This window comes from Primulina tabacum, chromosome 9, assembly GCF_025594145.1.
Source record: "Primulina tabacum isolate GXHZ01 chromosome 9, ASM2559414v2, whole genome shotgun sequence".
Lineage (NCBI taxonomy): Eukaryota > Viridiplantae > Streptophyta > Magnoliopsida > Lamiales > Gesneriaceae > Primulina > Primulina tabacum.
In genome coordinates this window covers 21,321,986-21,343,021 of record NC_134558.1, presented here as the reverse complement: position 1 = coordinate 21,343,021, position 21,036 = coordinate 21,321,986, and the positions used below count along the sequence as shown (strand labels likewise).

Sequence of the window (21,036 nt, the reverse complement as noted above, 5' to 3'; positions counted from 1 at the left end):
TAGACCAATTTCAAAATAAATTATAGGTACAAAACGGGTTTACAAAAACAAACTGAACGAAGATGGTTCAATTGTGCGTAACAAAGCCAGGTTTGTTGCACAATGATATTGTAACGACCCGAAAATTTCAAGGTCCACACGAACTTAAAGGGTATCGATTAAGGTGCCCGGTTGCGCAACGGAAGTTTTGTAAAAATGTTTTTCAACAAGAAAACAAAACCGAGCACCTCACAAGATGTAGTGTAGAAAATACGAAAAACAACAAAATGTCATACATAGGTTGTTTTAAAAAAATTACCTATCAATCACAAAGGATTGATGATGGCTCCAACTAAGGTGTAAACACCTTAACTCTTGAATGGCAAGACAAATCTTCAAGCCTCCTTGTTCATGAACTCCTTCCTTCAAAATTAGGTCCACCACTAACAAACTAGAACCACTCTAATTTTGCACTAGAAAAATTAGAGTACTTTTCATTGAGAAGAATAATCTTTCCTCAACAAAAATTGAAGAAAAATGGAGGAGAATGATGAAGAAATTTCGGCCATGCTATGCTAGGGGAGAGAAGGGAGAGTTTTTTGGTTGTTCAAAAAGGTGTTGTGTATCCCAAAGGCATGCCTTGTCTTGGATGCGGAAAAAGTTGTCTCCCAACTCTTCACCTCCCATGCATGCTTTCCTATTTGGGCTTGTAACAATTACAAGGCCCATGGACTTTAATTTAATTGCCTCAAACAAATTTGAGACCAATTAAACCTTACTTGATTTTACTCAAGCTCACTAGTTGAATAATTATTTCTAATTGGGCTCTACAAGGCCCAATGTTGTTTAATTAATTCAACACTTGAATTAATTTAATTATTTGAACTCTATTAGGCCTACTAGTGTTTGATTAATTTAATTAAGTCCATACTAATGTTTATGAAAATCACAATTTTCAAATACATTATTTGTTTGGCCAACTTTTTATTTAGGAACACTTCCTCAAATTAAAAGTCACATTCCTTCATAGAAGTCATACTTCTATTTTTCCTTACGCTTATAAACTCCTTTATAAGCCGTTCAACACATTGAATAATTTTTACTTCTCAAAGGGATCTAGAAAGTTATAACTTGTGTGACCCTCAATGGTTCATTGATACAACTAGCCGTGGGTTCACATCTTCATGTGATTCGGGACTAAACATGTCCTTATATGAGCATACCCCAATTGCTCCATTCTTACTTATCAACTCCTTGATAATAAGAACATCAGAACTCAAGTCTGATATTACCCAACCAATCATGTTAAACGCCTAGCAGCATCGCTTACATGATTCCGTAGGTATCAAATGATAGTGTTTGCAAGAACCATTCAATTATGGTTAGCATACAGTACGGTCCCTTCAACTCATATATCCCGACCGATTCGACAACTATTGGTATATCGAGAGCTGTAAAAGAATCGATACTATGTGTCATGTCGTAGTTGCATCGATGGTGTAATCTATGAAACCCCTTTCATAATTACCACCATACTCTAATCAGAGATTTCATACTACATATACATGAGATCACATAGGATATCCATACCTGAAGGTAAGCGGTGAATCACCAACTACAATGCATCGACTCCTATATGTTTCGACAAAACACCCAACATTGCCACCTGATGATCCCGTGAGAGTTGGTAAACAAGTCAAAGTGCAATTCTAGCACATACAGTCTCAATGTTGTCCCGGGTCATAAGAACTAATGGTGTACAACCATAAACTAGGACGTTTCCACTCGATAAGTGAGAACCACTTGAAAAGTCTATTATGGAGGGTTGTTCAGTGCACTCTACCAGGATCACCTATCTGCATGCTCGGACATCACAATGTCCCCTACCAATGAAACATGGTACTCACATCGCAGATACTAGTCTCAAACTCGAGTGGCCTATATCCTTCTTAGCGGCGACTGAATCGACTAGGAACTGTTTAGAATATACAGTATTCCAAATATGAGTTTCATGATACTCATCATATGAGCATCTCATATTCTTTCTACTATTTGTATATTCAAGGATTTTATTTATGCAACTAGCATGGGTATACAGATAAAGATGTGCCAAAACAATAATTTTAAATATTATTAAAATAAAGATTGTTTATACATAGAGTTTCATTGTGAACACTCGGCCAATACTTGGCTCGACGGGCACCAACTCTAACACGAACCTCATGCACGCAAGTTATTAAAGTTTTTGTGTATTTCCATTAATTGTTTTAAATGCATAAATTAATTATGTTGTGCATGTTGACATGTTTAAAATATACTTTTCTACACTGTTGAATTAAAATGTATTTTTAAAATTTATTCGAGTTGGGATCGAGAAAAGGAGACCGATGACTGAAAAATGGAAAGTATTTTTATTAAATAATTTTTTTTATTATTTAAAATATGGTTGATGCTTTTTCTTATTTTTGAAAATAAAGAGTTTTGAGGTGATTTTATACGCCGGGACGTAATTTTTATCGGTGTTGGATTTTCAACAAAAATACGAACGTGTTGGCAATCCGGCTAATAAAATCACAAAGTTTATTAAACAAAAGATTTCAATTAAGCATTAATGGGCCAAATTAACTTTGTTAATGGGCCAAGGCTTTGATTATTGTTTAATTAAACTATATAATGTACAAAACCCTCCCATAACCTATGTTAAATTCACGGCCCCCTTCCCCAACTCACTTCAAACTCTTCCCTCTTGATATCACACGGCACACACATATCCTTCAAGGAAAAGAATCGAGTTTTGCTTAAGATTTCAAGCCAAGGGTTTTTCCGTCGTTGTTCTTCAATCGTCAACGTTTATTAGTGCGTTAAATACACAAGGGCACACAATAATTTTTCCTTCAATCATCTTTCACACCATAATAATTATTTGAACTTGTTTTGAATGTAAACAAGTTACACATCATGATATTTTCGTAACTATACATATATGTGTGGGTTAAACTCTTGATTTTGATTCCAAAAACATGTTATTATGTTGTTTAAGGGGCTGCCATGGATAGGATATTAATATGGGATTGTTTTACACAAGTTTAAGGGTCTAGAACACAACCAATATGCTGCACAACATGCTAGAACAAAAGCTGGAAACCATCGTGTGTCATGATGATCGAGGGGCTCAGGTTTTGGGATTTGTTGCTCGGCTTGGGTCACGGCTGAGACTAGGGCTGGGCTAGGGTCTTGTAGAGTCAGGGAGAGTGTCCTAGCCATGCTAGGACTTGATCACCAGGGCTGGGAAGGAGTCCTAGCAAGCTAGGACTCCAACCCAGGAGAAGCCAAGGAAACGCGCAGGGTTGCAGCAATGCGCAAAGGTATGGAGCGCGGCCAGAGGGCTTTGGTCTGTTTGCTCACTAGGGTCCTATCAAGGTGCACAAGGGGCTATTTCAAGGGCTGGTTCGATGGATAGGTCCTAGGTGTGAGTTTGAGTAGTCCATGTCATGTAGGATTCTCGGCCACTTCATGCATTTGATTTTGTGGTTCGGTTTTGTGGCTAGGGTTAGGTTCCTTTGGTTCTTAGGGTCTAGGGAAGGGTTGGCTCGATGTTGGCTCAGGCCGTCTCAAGCTTGGCTCGATGAAAAAGCTAGATGGCTCGAGGGTGGTTTAGTCGAGGGGCTAGGGTTTTCTTTTTTAAAAGAATATCGAAACATGGCTCACGGGGTTGGAGTCATGGTTCATGTTTGCTAAATAATATAAAAAGTTTATGTTTTCAATTTAGGAATTTTATATTAAATTTTGAATTAATTCGGGATTAAAACATAGTAAAAAAGAATAATTAAATATTAATCGAAATGTCTAGTATTTAAGATAAATAAAATCGTGGGAAAATTAATTTAAGCTTAAATAATTATCTGGGACATGTTAGAGTCAATGGAATTAAGAAAAAGTCAAAAAAGTTAAATTTTACATCTAGGGGTAAAACGGTACACCCAAAAATTAGTAAACGTCATGGCAGTAGTCTGAATGCTTAGTTGATTTATGATTTAATATGGACAATTAAAAGATATGTTGCATGCCTGGTTTAAAAAGAAAAATGATATTTTTACGCATGATTTTTGTAAAGTTATGATAATATAAAACGTTGGAGAAGATGAAGTAATCGTGACTATTATGATGATATTATTGGGGATATCGTGAGGGAAAAGGCCCCAGAGGGAGCCCATTTACGGTAGAAGGCCTTAGAGGGAGCCCGTCTACGGGAGAAGACCCTGGAGAGAGCCCCACGATCGTATTTCCGTATGATGATGATAGGCCAAGGCTTAGTTGATGGGTGAGAGTTCGTTGATGTCCCCTCCGCCCAGTACCCTGGTTACATGATAGATGGATCCATCAACGTTATGATGATACGAAAGTCACAATTAACGATCCAAATTCAATAAAAGGAAAACGTATATGCTTATGATGAAAAAAGAGAAATGTTTATGAAAAAATGATGAATGATATCGATTGATGAAAAGGAAAAATGTTTATGTTTAAGTATATGAATCTTCATGAAAATATTATTTCACGTACAAGTACTTTCACTGTTGTTTGTGATTTTTATACGTATTATTTGTTATCAAAAATATGTTATGCTGAGTCTTTAGACTCACTAGGTGTGATCGATGCACGTGATTATGATAATAATGATAATGAAGGTCTTGATGGTTGACTTTGCTGGACCGAATGTGCACATGACCCGAGGACCAACGCTTCTAGTTTTCCGCACTTATGTTTACGTTTATGATTTATGTTAGAGATATTTTTACGACTATTTATTTATGCTTTGAGTGGTTTTTGAGGGGTTGATAGTATGGGCTATACTTTTCAAAATATTATTTTTTAGGTTCGGTAAAATGTGGGATGGTTTTATGTTTAAACTGTTTCCTTTGATTTTAAAATATTAGTTTGTTGTTTTATTTTTAAGCTGGTGTCAAAAATATTTATATATTTTTATGTATAGTTCGGCCGATTGAGTGTTAAAAAAAACATTTTTAGTACTTTTTAAGCAAAACGAGTAGTGAACGTTTCAGTTGGTATCAGAGCAATGGTTTTGTAAAGGGCTGTGCCACCATCAGTACCGGGAAGCCCAATTGTCAAGCCTTTATCTGTAAGTTTACATGCTTTATATGATTTATATGATGTTACCTACATGTTTTACATGATGATCTTTACGTTTAAGCTACATGTGCATGCACGTTTTGAAGTTAAATGACATTTATGTTTAAGGTTTCATGATAAATGATTTTTATTCTGCATGGTTGCATGACTTTGTTATGCTAAAAGATTAGATGCATTATGATTTTTTTATACGTGTTACGATGTGGAATAAGGAATTATATGATTTTCATGCATGCTCGCTTTGTAGTGGAATTGGACATGTTTAAGAAATTGGATAATGGGCATTAGGGAAAGTTGAAGTTAATTTGACTATATTGATTTTTGGGTCTTGGTATTGATTTTTACTTTTGGGGTCATAAGCTAATCGTGAATATTATAAATGTTTTTGGGACAATAGATTTTTCTAAGAAAACACCGATGACTTGTGGGTACTAGTTGTGTTAATTTTGGGAATTACACCTAAGGAATAATGATTTGAGGATTGCAACGACTTTAGAATTAAGAAAATGTATAAATTGGGATTTTATATTTGATGAAAATGTAATATTGTGCATGAGAATTGAATTTTGGGTGAATAAGTTTAAAATGTGAGAAATTTTGTTATGGGAAATCAGTATAAGGAAATTAAGAATGCCAAAAACTTATGGGTTAATTGTAGGATTTTCGAAATTAAGGACCAATGAGATAATTTTTGGGGAAATTAAGAATTAATTTTTGCAATTGTTAAGGAAATTAGGGACTAGTTTAGCAATAAACGATAATTGAATTGTTTAAATAATAGTAAATATTGATGATTTGGGCTCGAAACGATATTTAAAACCTTGGGATATCTTGGGTTATAACGTTATAAGGAATTTTTTCAAGGGTATTGTAGGATGAATTGATATTAGGCTTGAAAATCTAAGAATTTGTATGTGTGTTTGGGATTTTAAGGTTGAAATTTGATAGGCTGATGAACATTTTGGGTATAAAATAAGGAAAATAATATACGATAAGTATGGTCATCCATCTTTTAATATTGAAAATTGTAAGAAAAGTTGAAATTGAGGTTATAATAATATAGCACTAAGTTATCATGAGTCGTTTTAAGTTGCGATTCATAAACGAAGATTTAGCAGGTAAATTTAATTGGGATCAAGGAGACGTAAGGACATTCTAGAACTTAAGTTTTATTAGAGTAGCGTAGCGGAAGCGTGGATTATTGGGATACTAAAACTAAGTCTAAACTTTTGATTATAAAGGATAAGCGAATTTCAAGGACGAAATTCAATTTAAGGGTGGAAAATTGTAACGACCCGAAAATTTGAAGGTCCACGCCAACCTCATGCACGCAAGTTATTAAATTCCTTGTGTATTTCAATTAATTGTTTTAATTGCATAAATTATTTATGATGTGCAAGTTGAAATGTTGAAAATATACTTTTCTAAACGGTTGTATTAAAATGTATTTTTAAAAGTTATTCGAGCTGCGATTGAGGAACAGAGACCGATGACTGAAAAATGAAAAGTGTTTTTATTAAATAATTGTTTTTTATTATTTAAAATATGGTTGATGTTTTTCTTATTTTTGAAAATAAGGAGTTTTGAAGTGATTTTATACGTTGGGTGTAATTTTTATCGGTGTTGGATTTTCAATAGAAATAAGAACATGTTGGCAACCCGGCTAATAAATTCACAAAGTTTATTAAACAAAAGATTTCAATTAAGCACTAATAGACCCAATTAACTTTGTTAATGGGCCAAGGCTTTGGTCAGTGTTTAATTAAACTATAAAATGTACAAAACCCTAGCATAACCTATGTTAAACTCACGGCCCCCTTCTCAAACTCACCTCAAACTCGTCCCTGTTGATATTACACGGCACACACATATCCTTCAAGGAAAAGCATCGAGTTTTTCTTAGGATTTCAAGCCAAGGGTTTCCCCGTCGTCGTTTCTTCAATTGTCAACGTTTATTTGTGCGTTCAATACGCAAAGGCACGCCATATTCTTTCCTTCAATCATCTATCATACAATAATAATTATTTGAACATGTTTTGAATGAAAACAAGTTACACATCATGTTATTTTCGTAACTATGGATTTTTGGGTTAAACTCTTGATTTTTTATTCCAAAAACATGTTATTATATTGTTTAAGGGGCTGACATGGATAGGGTATTAATATGGGATTGTTTTACATAAATTTAAAGGTCTAGAACACAACCAATATGCTGCACAGCATGCTAGAATAAAAGCTGGAAACCATCGTGTGTCATGGTGATCGAGGGGCTTGGGTTTTGGAATTTGTTGCTCGGCTTGGGTCACGGCTGGGATCAGGGCTAGGAGTCAGGGAGAGTGTCCTAGCCATGCTAAGACTTGATCACCAGGCTGGGAAGGAGTCCTAGCAAGCTAGGAGTCCAACCCGAGAGCAAGCCAAGGAAGCGCGCAGGGTTGCAGCAGCGCGCACGGGTATGGAGCTTGGCCAGGGGGCTTTGGGCTGGCTAGGTCGACTCACTAGGGTCCTATGAGGGTGCACAAGCGGCAGGTTCAAGGGCTGGTTCGATGGCTAGGTCCTAGGCGTGAGTTTGAGGAGTCCATGTCATGTAGGATTCTCGGCCACTTCATGCATCTGATTTTGTGGTTCGGTTTTGGGGCTAGGGTCAGGTTCCTTTGGTTCTTAAGGGTTGGCTCGATGTTGGCTCAGGACGGCTCGAGCTTGGCTCGATGAAAAAGATAGATGGAAACATGGCTGACATTGGTTGAGTCACGGTTGTCGAGGGATAAAATAATATAAAAAGTCTAAGTTTTCAATTTATGAATTTTATATTAAAGTTTGAATTATTTCGGGATTAAAACACAGTAAAAACGAATAATTAAAGATTAATTGAAAAGTCTAGTATTTAAGCTAAATAAAATCATGGGAAAATTAATTTAAGCTTAAAGAATTATTTGGGACATGTTAGAGTCAATGAAATTAAGAAAAGGTCAAAACCTTGAAATTTTATGTCTAGATGTAAAACAATAATTTTATACCCAAAAATTTGTAAACGTCACGACAGTACTCTGAATGATGTTTTATAAGTTAAAATGATTATTTTAAATGTTTATGTATTTTATTATTTAATATTGACAATTAAAAATATTGTTGCATACTTGGTTTAAAATGAAAATGATATTTTTATGCATGATTTTTGTAAAGTTATAATAATATGAAACGTTGGAGGAGGTGAAGTAATTGTGACTATTATGATGATATGATTGGAGATATCATGAAGGAAAAGGCTCCAGAAGGAGCTCATTTACGGGAGAAGGTCCCAGAGGGATCTCATTCGTGGGAGAAGGCCCCAGGAGGGAGCCCGACGATCATATTTCCATATGAAGATGATATGTCAAGGCTCAGTTGACGGGTGAGAGTGTCGTTGATGTCCCCGCCGTCCACTACTGTGGTTACATGATAGATGGATCCATTGACCTTATGATGATAGAAAATAGAAATTTCGGCATGAACTCCCCATAAATAGGACATCCAAAAATTTCCAAACAACACAAACAATATTTATATACTCGAAATACTTTGCATACCAAATATACAGTTCAAGACTTTGCATAACTATTCGTCAACCTACTTGGAATTGTTACCAAATATACAGTTCAAGACTTTGCATACCTATTCGTAACACAAAGCACTTCATCAATACTTTGCATACCTATTCGTAAATATGAATTAAACAATCTTCCACTCCTACATACATCAGTAACAGTCAACATATGAGTGTTTTATTAACTAAATTAAATTTGACATAAAAACAAAATATTAACTTACATATCCACCACATATTTCCAGTCATCGTAACAGTTTTGATGACTAAGTGAATCCAACAAATAAACCATATCCTTGTAAGGATCGATGACAGTGAGAATCCAATAGTTACTACGCACAGAAAAAATAATTATTGCATACAATTCAATAAAATGTAAAGAAAATAAATTAAATTTGATTTTGTAATTTTGACTCACCCAACATTATGTGGCACTAAAACTGGTTGATTTGTTGATGCACCACTCAGTCTTTCGGCCAAAACACTTTCTCTTTCATTCAAGTGTTCAATTTTACCGTTTTAGTCAAGTTTGGTCACATATGGCATGTATGGGATCGTGTGTGGATTCACAAATCTAAAGTTGTCGGTCTTGTTATCTTTTTTCATATTTTTATACAGATGCCTACAATTTCCAACAGAATAATGTGATTATGCTAAATTAATTAAGTTTATACAGCTTAAGTGGTCAACAAACAAAAGAAGAAGACTTACCACATGTACACTACTATACAATTGGCAGATATTGGATCCAAACTATAGAAAGGAATGATGTCTTCAAGGTGCAGAAGTAGTTTGTAATCCTCGTCAAATAAATCATGATCAAAAAACATTGATAGATTTTGTTCACCTGTTAGAGAACATTTACAATAATAATACAATAGATGTAAAGATCTTGGCACACTTGAAAACAAACCAATGTTATTTCTGTGGTCGATATTTTTCTTCCTTTGAAGCTTCTAAACATTGCAAATGTACACATGTTAGCTGCAATATTGAATTATTTATGATACTTTAAATTTAAATATAAATTGACATTTACCTCATCTTGCATTACTACCAAGTGTGTTGGCCAAGCTACATGTGTTCCTATAGTATCACCAACAGTATCACATTCATTTGGAATTGGAAATGGCAAATGTGCTAATTTGTCCACAGCATTATCAATGGATACGTGCATGCAACTCATGGGTGATGGAACACCATGAAATAATCTATCATCTGCATTGATATGGACAATTGTATCATAGGCAACAATATTGGTTCTACATTCCAATTCCAATGCAACCGGCTTACCCTAGAAGACAAATAATCATGTTATAAATTGATACAAATCATAGTCATGGACAATTGCAATAATCAGCTACCTGCAAAAAATCAACATTGCTCAAAGCTATCACGTCATCATCATGCGAAGTTGCATAGTTCGAGACACTCTTTTTGATTTTATCGTCACACATGGGATGCAAATTTACTGAGCAACTACCTTTTTCTTCAATGTCAAAGTTGCTTGCACCCATTTTGAAAATTTTTTCAAGTCTCTGTATGCGTGCATCTTGATCTGATATGCGTGCATCAGGACTCTTCCATACTCTACCAATATTAAAGTAGATGCTTGGAGTGATATGATCTCCAACACCTCTCACACGACCAGAATGTTCATGTGAATCCAGTGCTTTCGTAAGGATATCATTTTTTCCCTCTTCAAACTGCAACGTACCCTCGATTTTTTGTTGCACATAACCATCCTGTCATGCACAGAAGAACAAGATAATTACTAAAAACAGTTATAATGAATAAAAATTATTTATTTTCATGTATTGTTTGCTTAAAATCTTTTCTATTGTCAATTTCAATTCATCGCCTTCATATTCACCCTTCTTATTGACCCGTCCTTTCTTCCACATAATTGCTTGATTTATATCATCATCGTCACATAACTCAACTGCCTACAAACAATATGTATGATATCAACAAATCTAAAAATCACATAGCATGTATTTAGTAAACTTTCCGAATTAACTCACTTTCTCATACTTACTATTTCGTCGGCGAAACGTGCATATCCTTTGCGAGACATACGATGGGGGTCTATGTTTTCCTTTTTTCTCTTCTTTTGTTCATCAAGTAGTTTCTAGTTAATTGAAAATTTCCCACATATATCAGATTTCAATAGAAATAATATATTATGGTCTACTTATTTGAAAATAACAAAATAAGAATCTTACCATGAAGTCATCAGACAAGCGACTGATTACAAATGAACTCCAATCATCTCGTGTAATACCAAACCCAGTAGGTGGTTCTTTCAAATCCTCAGTGTTATCCCGCTTGCTAAGGATGAACTTTTGAGTGAGAAAAGCTTTAAATTGTCGCCACTTGTTATTTGCAGAGTTCAGACATCCCTTCTTCCAGCTTTGATCAACATTGTACGTCAGCTGTAGAAGTCCTATTAACCCATAACATTAAACATTACATAACCAAATGAAAACTAATTAAAATAGTCAAAATATTATAACTTACGTTAATCGATTCCCATATTAAATCTTTGACATCATTTGGAACCATTTCCAAGTTTGATAACTTTTCTTTACCTTTTCTCGAACAAGAACTCCAATATAACTTTGCATCTCACCTGCAAATTCTCCTACTGGTCCCAATTTATTGAACCTTACATCCTTTCTGATTCCATGAACCCTTTGCCTAACAATCCTATCCAAACGTGTACGACCTCTAGATGATCTTGTTGTTTCCATCTCTGTAGATTCCAAAATTGTTTTGCCCACACAACTATTGTCATCGGCAGAATATGCAGTATTCTGTTTAGGCTTCTCATTCATTGACATCATGCAAAGCATTACAATTTGTTAGTACTCAGTTCTTTATTTTTCTTTCTACATGAAAATGTAATATGCAGAACAGTAAGGGAATGTAACCTATTATGCTGGTTCAAGTAATTTAGGATTGCACTTAATTATTGTCAACCCAATACCCATCACAATCTTCACGAATGCATGGCAGTTCATTTTCATCTATTCCATCAACATCCATTGATATAAACCCTCGTGTAAAACATTGATAGTGGGTTACAGCATTTTCCAATTCATCACCATTCATGTAGTGAATATACTCTCTGGTGGGACTTGCAAGTACAATATGACATGCAGGATCTTGAGGATCTTCAATGTAAAACACCTGCTTTGCTTGACTGCCCAAGATAAAAGAGTCAGACTTGAATCCAATTCTCTTCAGGTTTACCAACGTGAAACCAATATCATCAACTTTAATACCGTTAATATTCTCAACCCAATTACATTTAAACATTGGAATTTGAAACATTTGGTAATCAAGTTCCCATATTTCTTGAATAACTCCATAAAAAATCATGTCTGACACAACTGGATTTTTATCCTTTGCACTAGCATCTTGCATTGTCGTTGCGACTAAGCTTACTCTGGAATTTTGCACAAATCGTATATCATCTCGCTCTTTTGTATGATAAGTGACACCATCAATCAAATAACTAGAGTACTTTAACACTTGTTTGCTAGGTCCGCGCGCTACCCACTTCAATCTTTCTGAAATTTCACGAGTGGAATTGCCAGCTGCACTTGCAACCTACATTTCACAAAGTGCTAAAATTTATTTCTAAGTTTTAAAAAACTTCATAATACTGATATTTAAACAGCTTACACTATCATGTAACCAGTTAATAAAGGTTCGGTTATGATCATCTTGTAACCTTTTGGACTTAGCCTTGTGGGAAAATTTTGCAGCCGAAAATGTCATGTGTTACCTGATGAAATGATTAAGGATAAGTTAACCAATTGAATGTTAAAAAAAACAGCAAGAAAGTTTTTCTACGTCAAAGAATATACTCGATATAAAGCTCAACGTCAACATCATTTTTCAATAGATAACGATGTGCTTGATTCAACTCATCATCACTAGTGTAGTGCATTACTGAACCAGACAGAGGCTTAGTAAGTTGTACTCTCCGATACATTGATGAGATACCAATTGTATCTACATTAGACATGTAGTCCGAGCAAAATTCCACAGCCTCTTCATCAATATAACGTTCGGCTATACACCTTTCAGGCCGATTGCGATTTTGCACATAGCCTTTCAATATCTTCATGAATCTTTCAAATGGATACTTATGCCTAAACCAAACCGGTCCACACAATTTTATCTCACGTACAAGATTAACAGTCAAATGAATCATTATATCAAAAAAATATGGGGGTAAATATTTCTCTAGTAAACACAATATCATCACAATCTCCCTTTGCATCTCATCCAACTTTGAGACATCTATCACTTTATTGTATAACACATTGAAGAACCCACACAACCGAGTGATAGTATCTCTAACATGTTTAGGCAGGACACCAAGTATGGCCACTGGAAGCAATTGTTGCATCAAAGTGTGATATTCGTGTGACTTAACGCCAACAAGTTTCAAGTCCTTTATCGACACGAGGTTTTTAATTTTAGATGAGTAACCCTTAGGGACCTTTATTCCTAACAAAGAATTGAAAATTTTCCTTTTCTCAGACTTGCTAAGTGTAAAATAGGCTGCTGGAAAATACTTTCTTTTCTCCCCCATCTTTGGTATCAAATCAGTCCTCAAATTCATCTCCATGAGGTATAGTCTTGCTGCAACTCCATCCTTTGTTTTTCCTGGAATGTCAAGTAACGTACCGATGAGACTTTCACAAACATTTTTTTCAATATGCATCACATCAAGAACATGTCGAACATGTAGATGTTTCCAATACTCAAGTTCAAAGAATATATATTTCTTTTTCAAACATGATTTTTCATCACCTACCTTCAACTGAAGCTTCCCACTCATTTTTCCCAGACGATAATTAATTCTTTCAACTCTTTCTAAAACTTCATGCCCAGTTAATGGTTTTGGTGCGAGTTTAAACTCTTGGTTCCCGTTAAATGCTTTCTTTTGCCTTCGATACGGATGACTTGTAGGATGAAACCTTCTATGGCCTGTATACACAATTTTTCTACTATGCTTCAACCTCGTCGAATATGTTTCTTCACCACATATTGGACATGCATGATATCTTTTCACAATACAACCTGACATGTTCCCATATGCAGGAAAATCATTGATAGTCCATAGTAACACAGCTCTAAGCGAGAAAATTTCATTTCGATATGCATCATATGTATCAACACCATTATCCCATAAAAATTTTAAGTGGTCAATTAGAGGTGCTAAGTAGACATCAATATCATTTCCCGGTTGTTTGGAACCAAAAATCAACAAAGTGAGCATCATAAATTTTCTCTTCATACACAAATTTGGAGGAAGGTTGTAAGTGATCATCACAATTGGCCAACAACTGTATGCAGAACTCATCAAACTATGTGGATTGATGACGTCTGCTGATATGGACAATCTTAGATTTCTTGGCTCGGAAGCAAAATTTGGCCAGTTGTGATCCACTACTTTCCAAGAGGGTGCATCAGCCGAATGACGCAAGTATCCATCAAGAATTCTTTTTCAGCATGCCAAGTTAATTCATTAGATATCACATTCTGGTGAAACCATCTTTGAAATCTGAGAATAGGTGGGAAGTACCAAAGGACCTTTGCAGGAACTCATCCATTTATCGTAGAATTTTTACCCAACTTCCACCTTGACATCCTGCAAATAGGGCAAGTGGTAAAATCCTAATACTCCTTCCGGTATAAGATACAATCATTAGGACAAGCATGAATTTTTGCATAATCCATCCCTAAAGCACATAAGTTTTTCTTTGCATCATACAAAGATAAAGGCAATTCATTGTCATCTGGAAGCATTTGCACAAACAAACCAAGTAAATCAGTGAAATTTTTATCACTCCAACTATATTTTGCCTTCAAGTTATATAATTTCACAAGTGCAGATAACTTTTTAAATTTAACACATCCAGGATATAAAGGTTTCTCAGCATCTTCAAGTAGCTTATGGAATTGGTTTGGATTCTCAGCATAACTATCATATGCACCATGTACCATACTTATAGGTTCCTCTGTAAAATATTTGCGTTAATCTTGCCCTACTCGATCACTATCATTCATTGAGTTCTCGAACTTAGATCTTTCGCCATGCCAAATCCATGTATGATATGTTAAATCTATACCATTACAACACAAATGAGCCCTTATAGTGTCAATATCTTTCGTCTTTAGATTACCACATTTTGCACATGGGCAAGGCATTGCATTCGGATTGTTAGCGTTTCGCGATGCAAACTGCAAGAAATACTCCACCCCAACCTCATATTCATGTGACAACCTGTTCTTTGACATCCAATCATTGTCCATTATATGTACAACTAACCAACCAACAATGAGTCAAATCCTTCCAAACAATTGTAAAAATACTGTTAAGTTGGTGTTCAAGATCGGTCATGCAAAATTATACAAGAGTAAGAATTCTATATACCAAAATTTCAAGCATGTTTTATGGACAAACAAATAGCAAGAATACGATACAAAAAACAAGACACACTTAAATGAGAAGGAAATAAAAGTGTCAATAGTTCATGAAAAGGTCACCTTAAATGACAAACAGTTACACCAACAGAGGATGATTTGACGAAACATGAGTCAGATATTCACATGAAATGAAGCTATTAAATGAATATAACTAACGAAGACGAAATTAGAATCCACGAGTTCTTCAATAAAGGTGTGAAATCTCATTTTTCTCATATCTCATGCTGAAGAAAATATTCAATTTCAAAAAAAGTTAATATGGAAAAAACGAGGCGGCTACAGTGTTCGCTCCATCTGTATCTCAAGATTCAATATCATTTCCGTTTGGGACCATAAGCCAGATCAATTTCATTAAATTTGGGGGAAAAAGGAAATGAAAAGATAAAATAAAAGCATACCTTGCCTTGAAGAGCTTTGTATTCTTTGAGAAAGAAATCAAACAAAGAATCCGATGATTCGGGAACGCACTTGTCCTCGTACAGGGCCAAATTTCTGGGATATTTCGCTCTCTCGATCTGATAAAAGATAATGGTGTCTTCTTGGCGAACCAAGGTTGCGAAGTTGATGGCTAGATCGCACGGTGGTCGGCCGGTCTTCCTTGGCGTTGAGAAGTGACGGCGTCGGCTTGAGATTTTGAGGGGAAGAGAGAGACGTAGCGCGGGAATGGGTTCGGGTTTTTTTTCTTTTTCTTCTCTCTTTTATTACAAGTGTGTGTATTATAACACTACAAATTATATTAAAATAAATTCTACAACAACGGTTTTTGTACAACCATTGTCGTTAACCATATAAATTACTAAGAAAAGACCAGTTGAAAGACAAAGGTTTAAACAAACCGTTGTCTTTGACCCTTGACAAAACGATATAAAGACAACGGTTTTTATAAAACGTTTTTGTATCCCAAAAAACACGCTCATAGACAACAGTTTTTAAAAATCGTTGTTGTAGCCCAAAAAAACCACGCTCATAGACAACGGTTTTTAAAAACCGTTGTCGTATCCCAAACGTTGTTGTATCGCAAAAAAACACGCTCATCGACAACGGTTTTTATAGACCGTTCTTGTATCCAAAAAAACACGCTCATAGACAACGGTTTTTAAAAACCGTTGTTGTATCTCAAAAAACACGCTCATAGACAACTGTTTTTAAAAACCGTTGTTGTATCTCAAAAAACACGCTCATAGACAACGGTTTTTAAAAATTAAAAACAGTTGTCATTGATATATCAAAGACAAAGGTTTTTAAGAAACTGTTGTCTATGAGCGGATTTTTTGAGCTTAAGATTTTTTTGTAGTGTGTGCCCAAGTAACAATTAAACGTCCTCTAGTTTTTTTAAATCATAAACTAGAAAATTACTAATTTAAAATAACTTAACATTTCCATAAATCATAATAATTTAACATATGAAATCTCAAGTGCATAAAAATCCCTAAATCGTCAGCTAACCAAAAATTCTCCGTCGACCTTTAATAAGATCACTAACAATAAAATAAAGCATAAAATGTCTATAATAAAATCATTAACAATAATCTTTTAAATCTTTTATCTATAAAGCTAATGCGGAAAATAAATGTCGCTTGGGAGTGTATTGCCGCACTCGATCTACTCAAGCGTCAGCGCTGATATAGGAGGATTTTACTTGTTTTTCATATCATGTTATGTCGCATTGTGTTGCATTTATCATTTAGATTGCATGAATTTTGTCAAATTTTAGAATAAATTATGTTTTATGGTTACTCATGTATCTCGTTGGTAAAAATATGGAGATTCGTACAAAACTGAAGAAAAAGAGAATTTTTGCGAAGGACTTCCGCCCGGGCGCACATAAATGTCTGCTCGGGGGCTTGAGAGCTTGAAAAAAAATCATTTTTTGCGAAAGCTATCCGCCCAGGCGGAAACTTACGTCCGTCCGGGCGCGCCAAAGAAGAAAGTAAAAAAGAAGAATCTGCGAAGACCATCCGCCCGGGCGGAAACTTATGTCCGCCCGGGCGTGCTCGTAATTTTGGAAAAAATTCTGGACGATTCCATTCCTTATTTTCTAAAGGTGGATGATATGGTAAGGGGATTTGGACGTTTTTAGGATTATTCAGACATCATTCATCAGCCGCGAGGAGCTTTGGAGAGATTTTCGTGCTTGGATCGAATATTCGAAGATTTTCGGACGTCGTTCCTCGCAATTTTCGTCAACTCTAGTATTTCTAACTTAGTTTTTATCTTTGAAACATTGTTGTCTTTATTTTCATTATGAATTCTAGTAGCTAAACTTTATTATTTGTTGGGATTTAAGGGGATCTTACCCCGAAATTTGATTTAAATTAATTTACATATCGATTTTTGATTTATTCTTGATTATACTATTGTTTTATCGTGTTGTTAAAGCGTAGCTAACCTTAATAACAATTTTATATTGCGAGTGAGTTCAAGAGAATAATTTGTGATAGGAACGAGTAGTATAATCCGTGAATCTACAATTTACATAGACATATGAAATTGGATACGCGCCGATAGTTATAGTCCTAAGGGTCAAAAACTAGGGGATTTCATAGATCGACATGCAATTCGCTCTTGATAAATAATTAAAAACATTTAATTACTTCATTGAGTAGAATTAGTTTGGCATAGCTCGAGAGAGTGTGTTCAATTGAATAGAAAATCATGTTGGAAGTATATAATCATTATCGAACGAATTAATTAATTAACGAGGGGTAGGTGAACCGAAATTCCTAACAAATTTTTTTTATATTGAATTTTAATCAACCATTTTAGATATTATATTTCATTATTACATTCTTGAATCATTTTATTTGCATATTTATTTGAGCATAGTAGTACTAAAACAATCAATCAATTTTCGTTGCTAAAGATTTAATAACTGAAAATAATAATTGTCAAATACAGTCTTCAGTGGAACGATACTTGTACTCACGTACATTATACTATTACTTGACATCGTGCACCTGCGATTAATTTTTGAGCATATAAAAGCATATTTTTATTAAGGATTTCACAGTGCAAGTTTTGCTCGATCAAGTTTTTGGCGCCATTGCTGGGGACTGTTAATTCACAATTTTATTTTTAGTTATTTTCTTTAGTATTGTTTCATTTTATTAAATTAACACTCCATATTCTGTAACAGATATCTCGTCCAGTGCATGCCAAAGTCACTTGACGTGGAGCTTGAGCAGTTTGACCCTGAAATTGAAAGAACTTTCCGCAGGAGAAGACAGCAGTAGAGACTGAAAGAACTGATGGAGAGGCACGAGAACGATCATGAGGAGGAACACCATGATGCTATATATGGTGAGATGCCACGCCGCATACTGATGGTGGAGTATGCCGAACCTTCTTTGGATGGAGCACGCCCCAGCATTGTGAGACCTATTATGCGGGCAAACCACTTCGAAATCAAACCAGCGATAATTCAGATGATTCAGAACACAATCCAGTTTGGAGGATCTGCAGTAGATGACCCAAACACGCACATTGCAGATTTTCTTGAAATTTGCGACACTTTTAAATTTAATGGAGTTTCTGATGACACTGTTAGGTTGCGTTTATTTCCTTTCTCTCTACGTGATAAAGCTAAAGCATGGTTGAATTGTTTGCCTGTAGGTTCGATCAGCACATGGGAGGACATGGCGAAAGCGTTTCTCATTAAATACTTTCCTCCATCTAAGACCATGAAGCTTCGGGCAGACATAACCACTTTTGCTCAGTTCGAGCATGAATCTTTATATGAGGCATGGGAGCGATTCAAGGATCTATTACGAAGATTCCCTCATCACAAAATGCCACTTGGGTTAGTTTTTCAAACCTTTTACTATGGCTTGCTTACTCCTAATCGTACTATGATAGATGCTGCTGCATGTTGAAACCTATTGAGGAAGACTGCTGAAGAGGGATATGAGCTGTTGGAGGAGATGGCTGCTAGCAGCTATCATCCTCAATTTGAAAGGAACAACCAGCGGAGAAGTGCAGGAATCCACCAGGTAACTGACCAACTTGATGTTTTGAACAGGAAATTAGACAGCTTGAATATGGGTGGCACGGCTATGCATCTTCAAGAGATATTCTGTGATAAGTGTGGAGGTGAACACTTGGTGAAGGACTGTCAAGATGACAATCCCTTCTATGTGCAAAATGAGGCACCAGTGAATCAAGTGGGAGTCCACAACCGTCCGATGAATGATCCATATTCAAACACATATAACCCTGGATGGAGGCAACATCCCAACTTCTCATGGGTGGTGAAACAGTCAGAATCGACCACAGGGAGGACAACCGTATGGAAAACAACCGATGTACAGATCTGACCCTCCTCGAGAAAAAAGTCCAATTTGGAGCAGATGGTGTCTAAGTTCATTTCAGCCACCGAGACTAGACTACAGAATCAGGATGCATCGATAAAGGGGCTAGAGAATCAGATTGGGCAGCTAGCGAAGATGATAGCAAGTAGAGAGCCAGGCACCTTGCCAAACAACACTGAGACTAACCCGAAAGACCAAGTGAAAGCCATAGCATTGCGGAGTGGAAAAGTGCTTGAACAAGAGGAAAAAGAAAAAGAGGATCAAGGAAAAGAAGCGGTTGGTACGCACACAGGTAAGTGTTCTAACTCTACACCAGCACCCACTGCACAATCCAAAATTGTTATACCCCCTCCTTTTCCTGTAGCATTGAAAAAAGCAAAACTTGATGCACAATTCGGTAAGTTTCTTGAGGCATTTATAAAATTGCACATCAATATTCCTTTTGCTGATGCTTTGATGCAAATGCCGAGCTATGCTAAATTTCTGAAAGACATCTTAGCTAATAAGAGGAAGTTGGAGGATCACATGACGGTAAAATTGACTGATAATTGCTCTGCATTGGTACAATACCAGATCCCACCAAAGCTAAAGGATCCAGGGAGTTTTTCTATCCCTTGAATGATTGGTGATTTTGTTTTTCCTAAAGCTTTATGTGATCTTGGTGCGAGCATTAATCTTATGCCTTTATCTATTTTTATTAAACTTAGATTGGGTGAGCCTAAACCGACAAAAATGTCCTTGCAACTAGCTGACGGATCCGTCAAACATCCACGAGGAGTCAAAGAAGATGTGTTGGTGAAAGTGGGAAAGTTTACATTTCCTACGGATTTTGTGGTGCTTGACATGGAAGAGGATATGGAGATGCCTTTGATTTTAGGGAGACCGTTCCTTGCAACTGGCAAGGCCGTGATTGAAGTGCAAGAAGGGAAGTTGAGATTGAGAGTGGGTGTAATGCCCTAGATTGTATGTGGATAAAATGAAAAGATGAAGTGTTGCTTGAAGAAAGGGACCGCACCCGCGCCTAGAGAAGCACCGCACCCGTGGTGCATGGACAGAAAGTTAGCCATTTTTACAGTAGGGTCACCGCACCCGCGGTCCAAGAAGGAGTGCACCCGCGGTTGATGGGCAGAGAGTTGGAAAGTATTTACAGAAATGACACCGCACCCGCGGTTCAAACGTAACCGCACCCGCGTTGATGTCACTGCACCCGCGGTCTTATATGTAGCGCACCCGCGGTCGTCGATTTTGGAAAATGAATGGACTGCCGGAGCTTAAGCGCACCCGCGGTCTAGACGGAGCGCACCCGCGGTGCTTGGTGCGAGAAATCCACCTTTGAATTTTATGTTGACACATGGCCTGAGGTATATATAAGTTGAGCATGACTCACTTCTTCTTCATTCCAGCATACCAGCAACGATGGAGAGAGTTTCTTCAAGCCTTTCCCTCCATCTTTATCATTTGGTTGTGTAAGAATTACTCATTCAAAAGTTAATCCAAGCTTAGATTCTT

General features: G+C 36.1%; 1 protein-coding gene and 1 non-coding gene across 2 annotated transcripts; both read right to left on the bottom strand.

The window, feature by feature from the left end:
• Window positions 1-12,572: 12,572 nt before the first annotated feature.
• LOC142504292 (uncharacterized) lies at window positions 12,573-14,060 on the bottom strand. Its single transcript, XM_075617176.1, has one exon. It carries the CDS (start codon window positions 14,058-14,060, stop codon window positions 12,573-12,575), a length of 1,488 nt encoding a protein of 495 aa, XP_075473291.1.
• Window positions 14,061-18,904: 4,844 nt separating this feature from the next.
• On the bottom strand, window positions 18,905-19,010 carry LOC142504645 (small nucleolar RNA R71). The gene has a single exon (XR_012804271.1). It is a non-coding gene; the product is annotated as a small nucleolar RNA R71 (small nucleolar RNA).
• Between the last annotated feature and the right edge of the window lie 2,026 nt (window positions 19,011-21,036).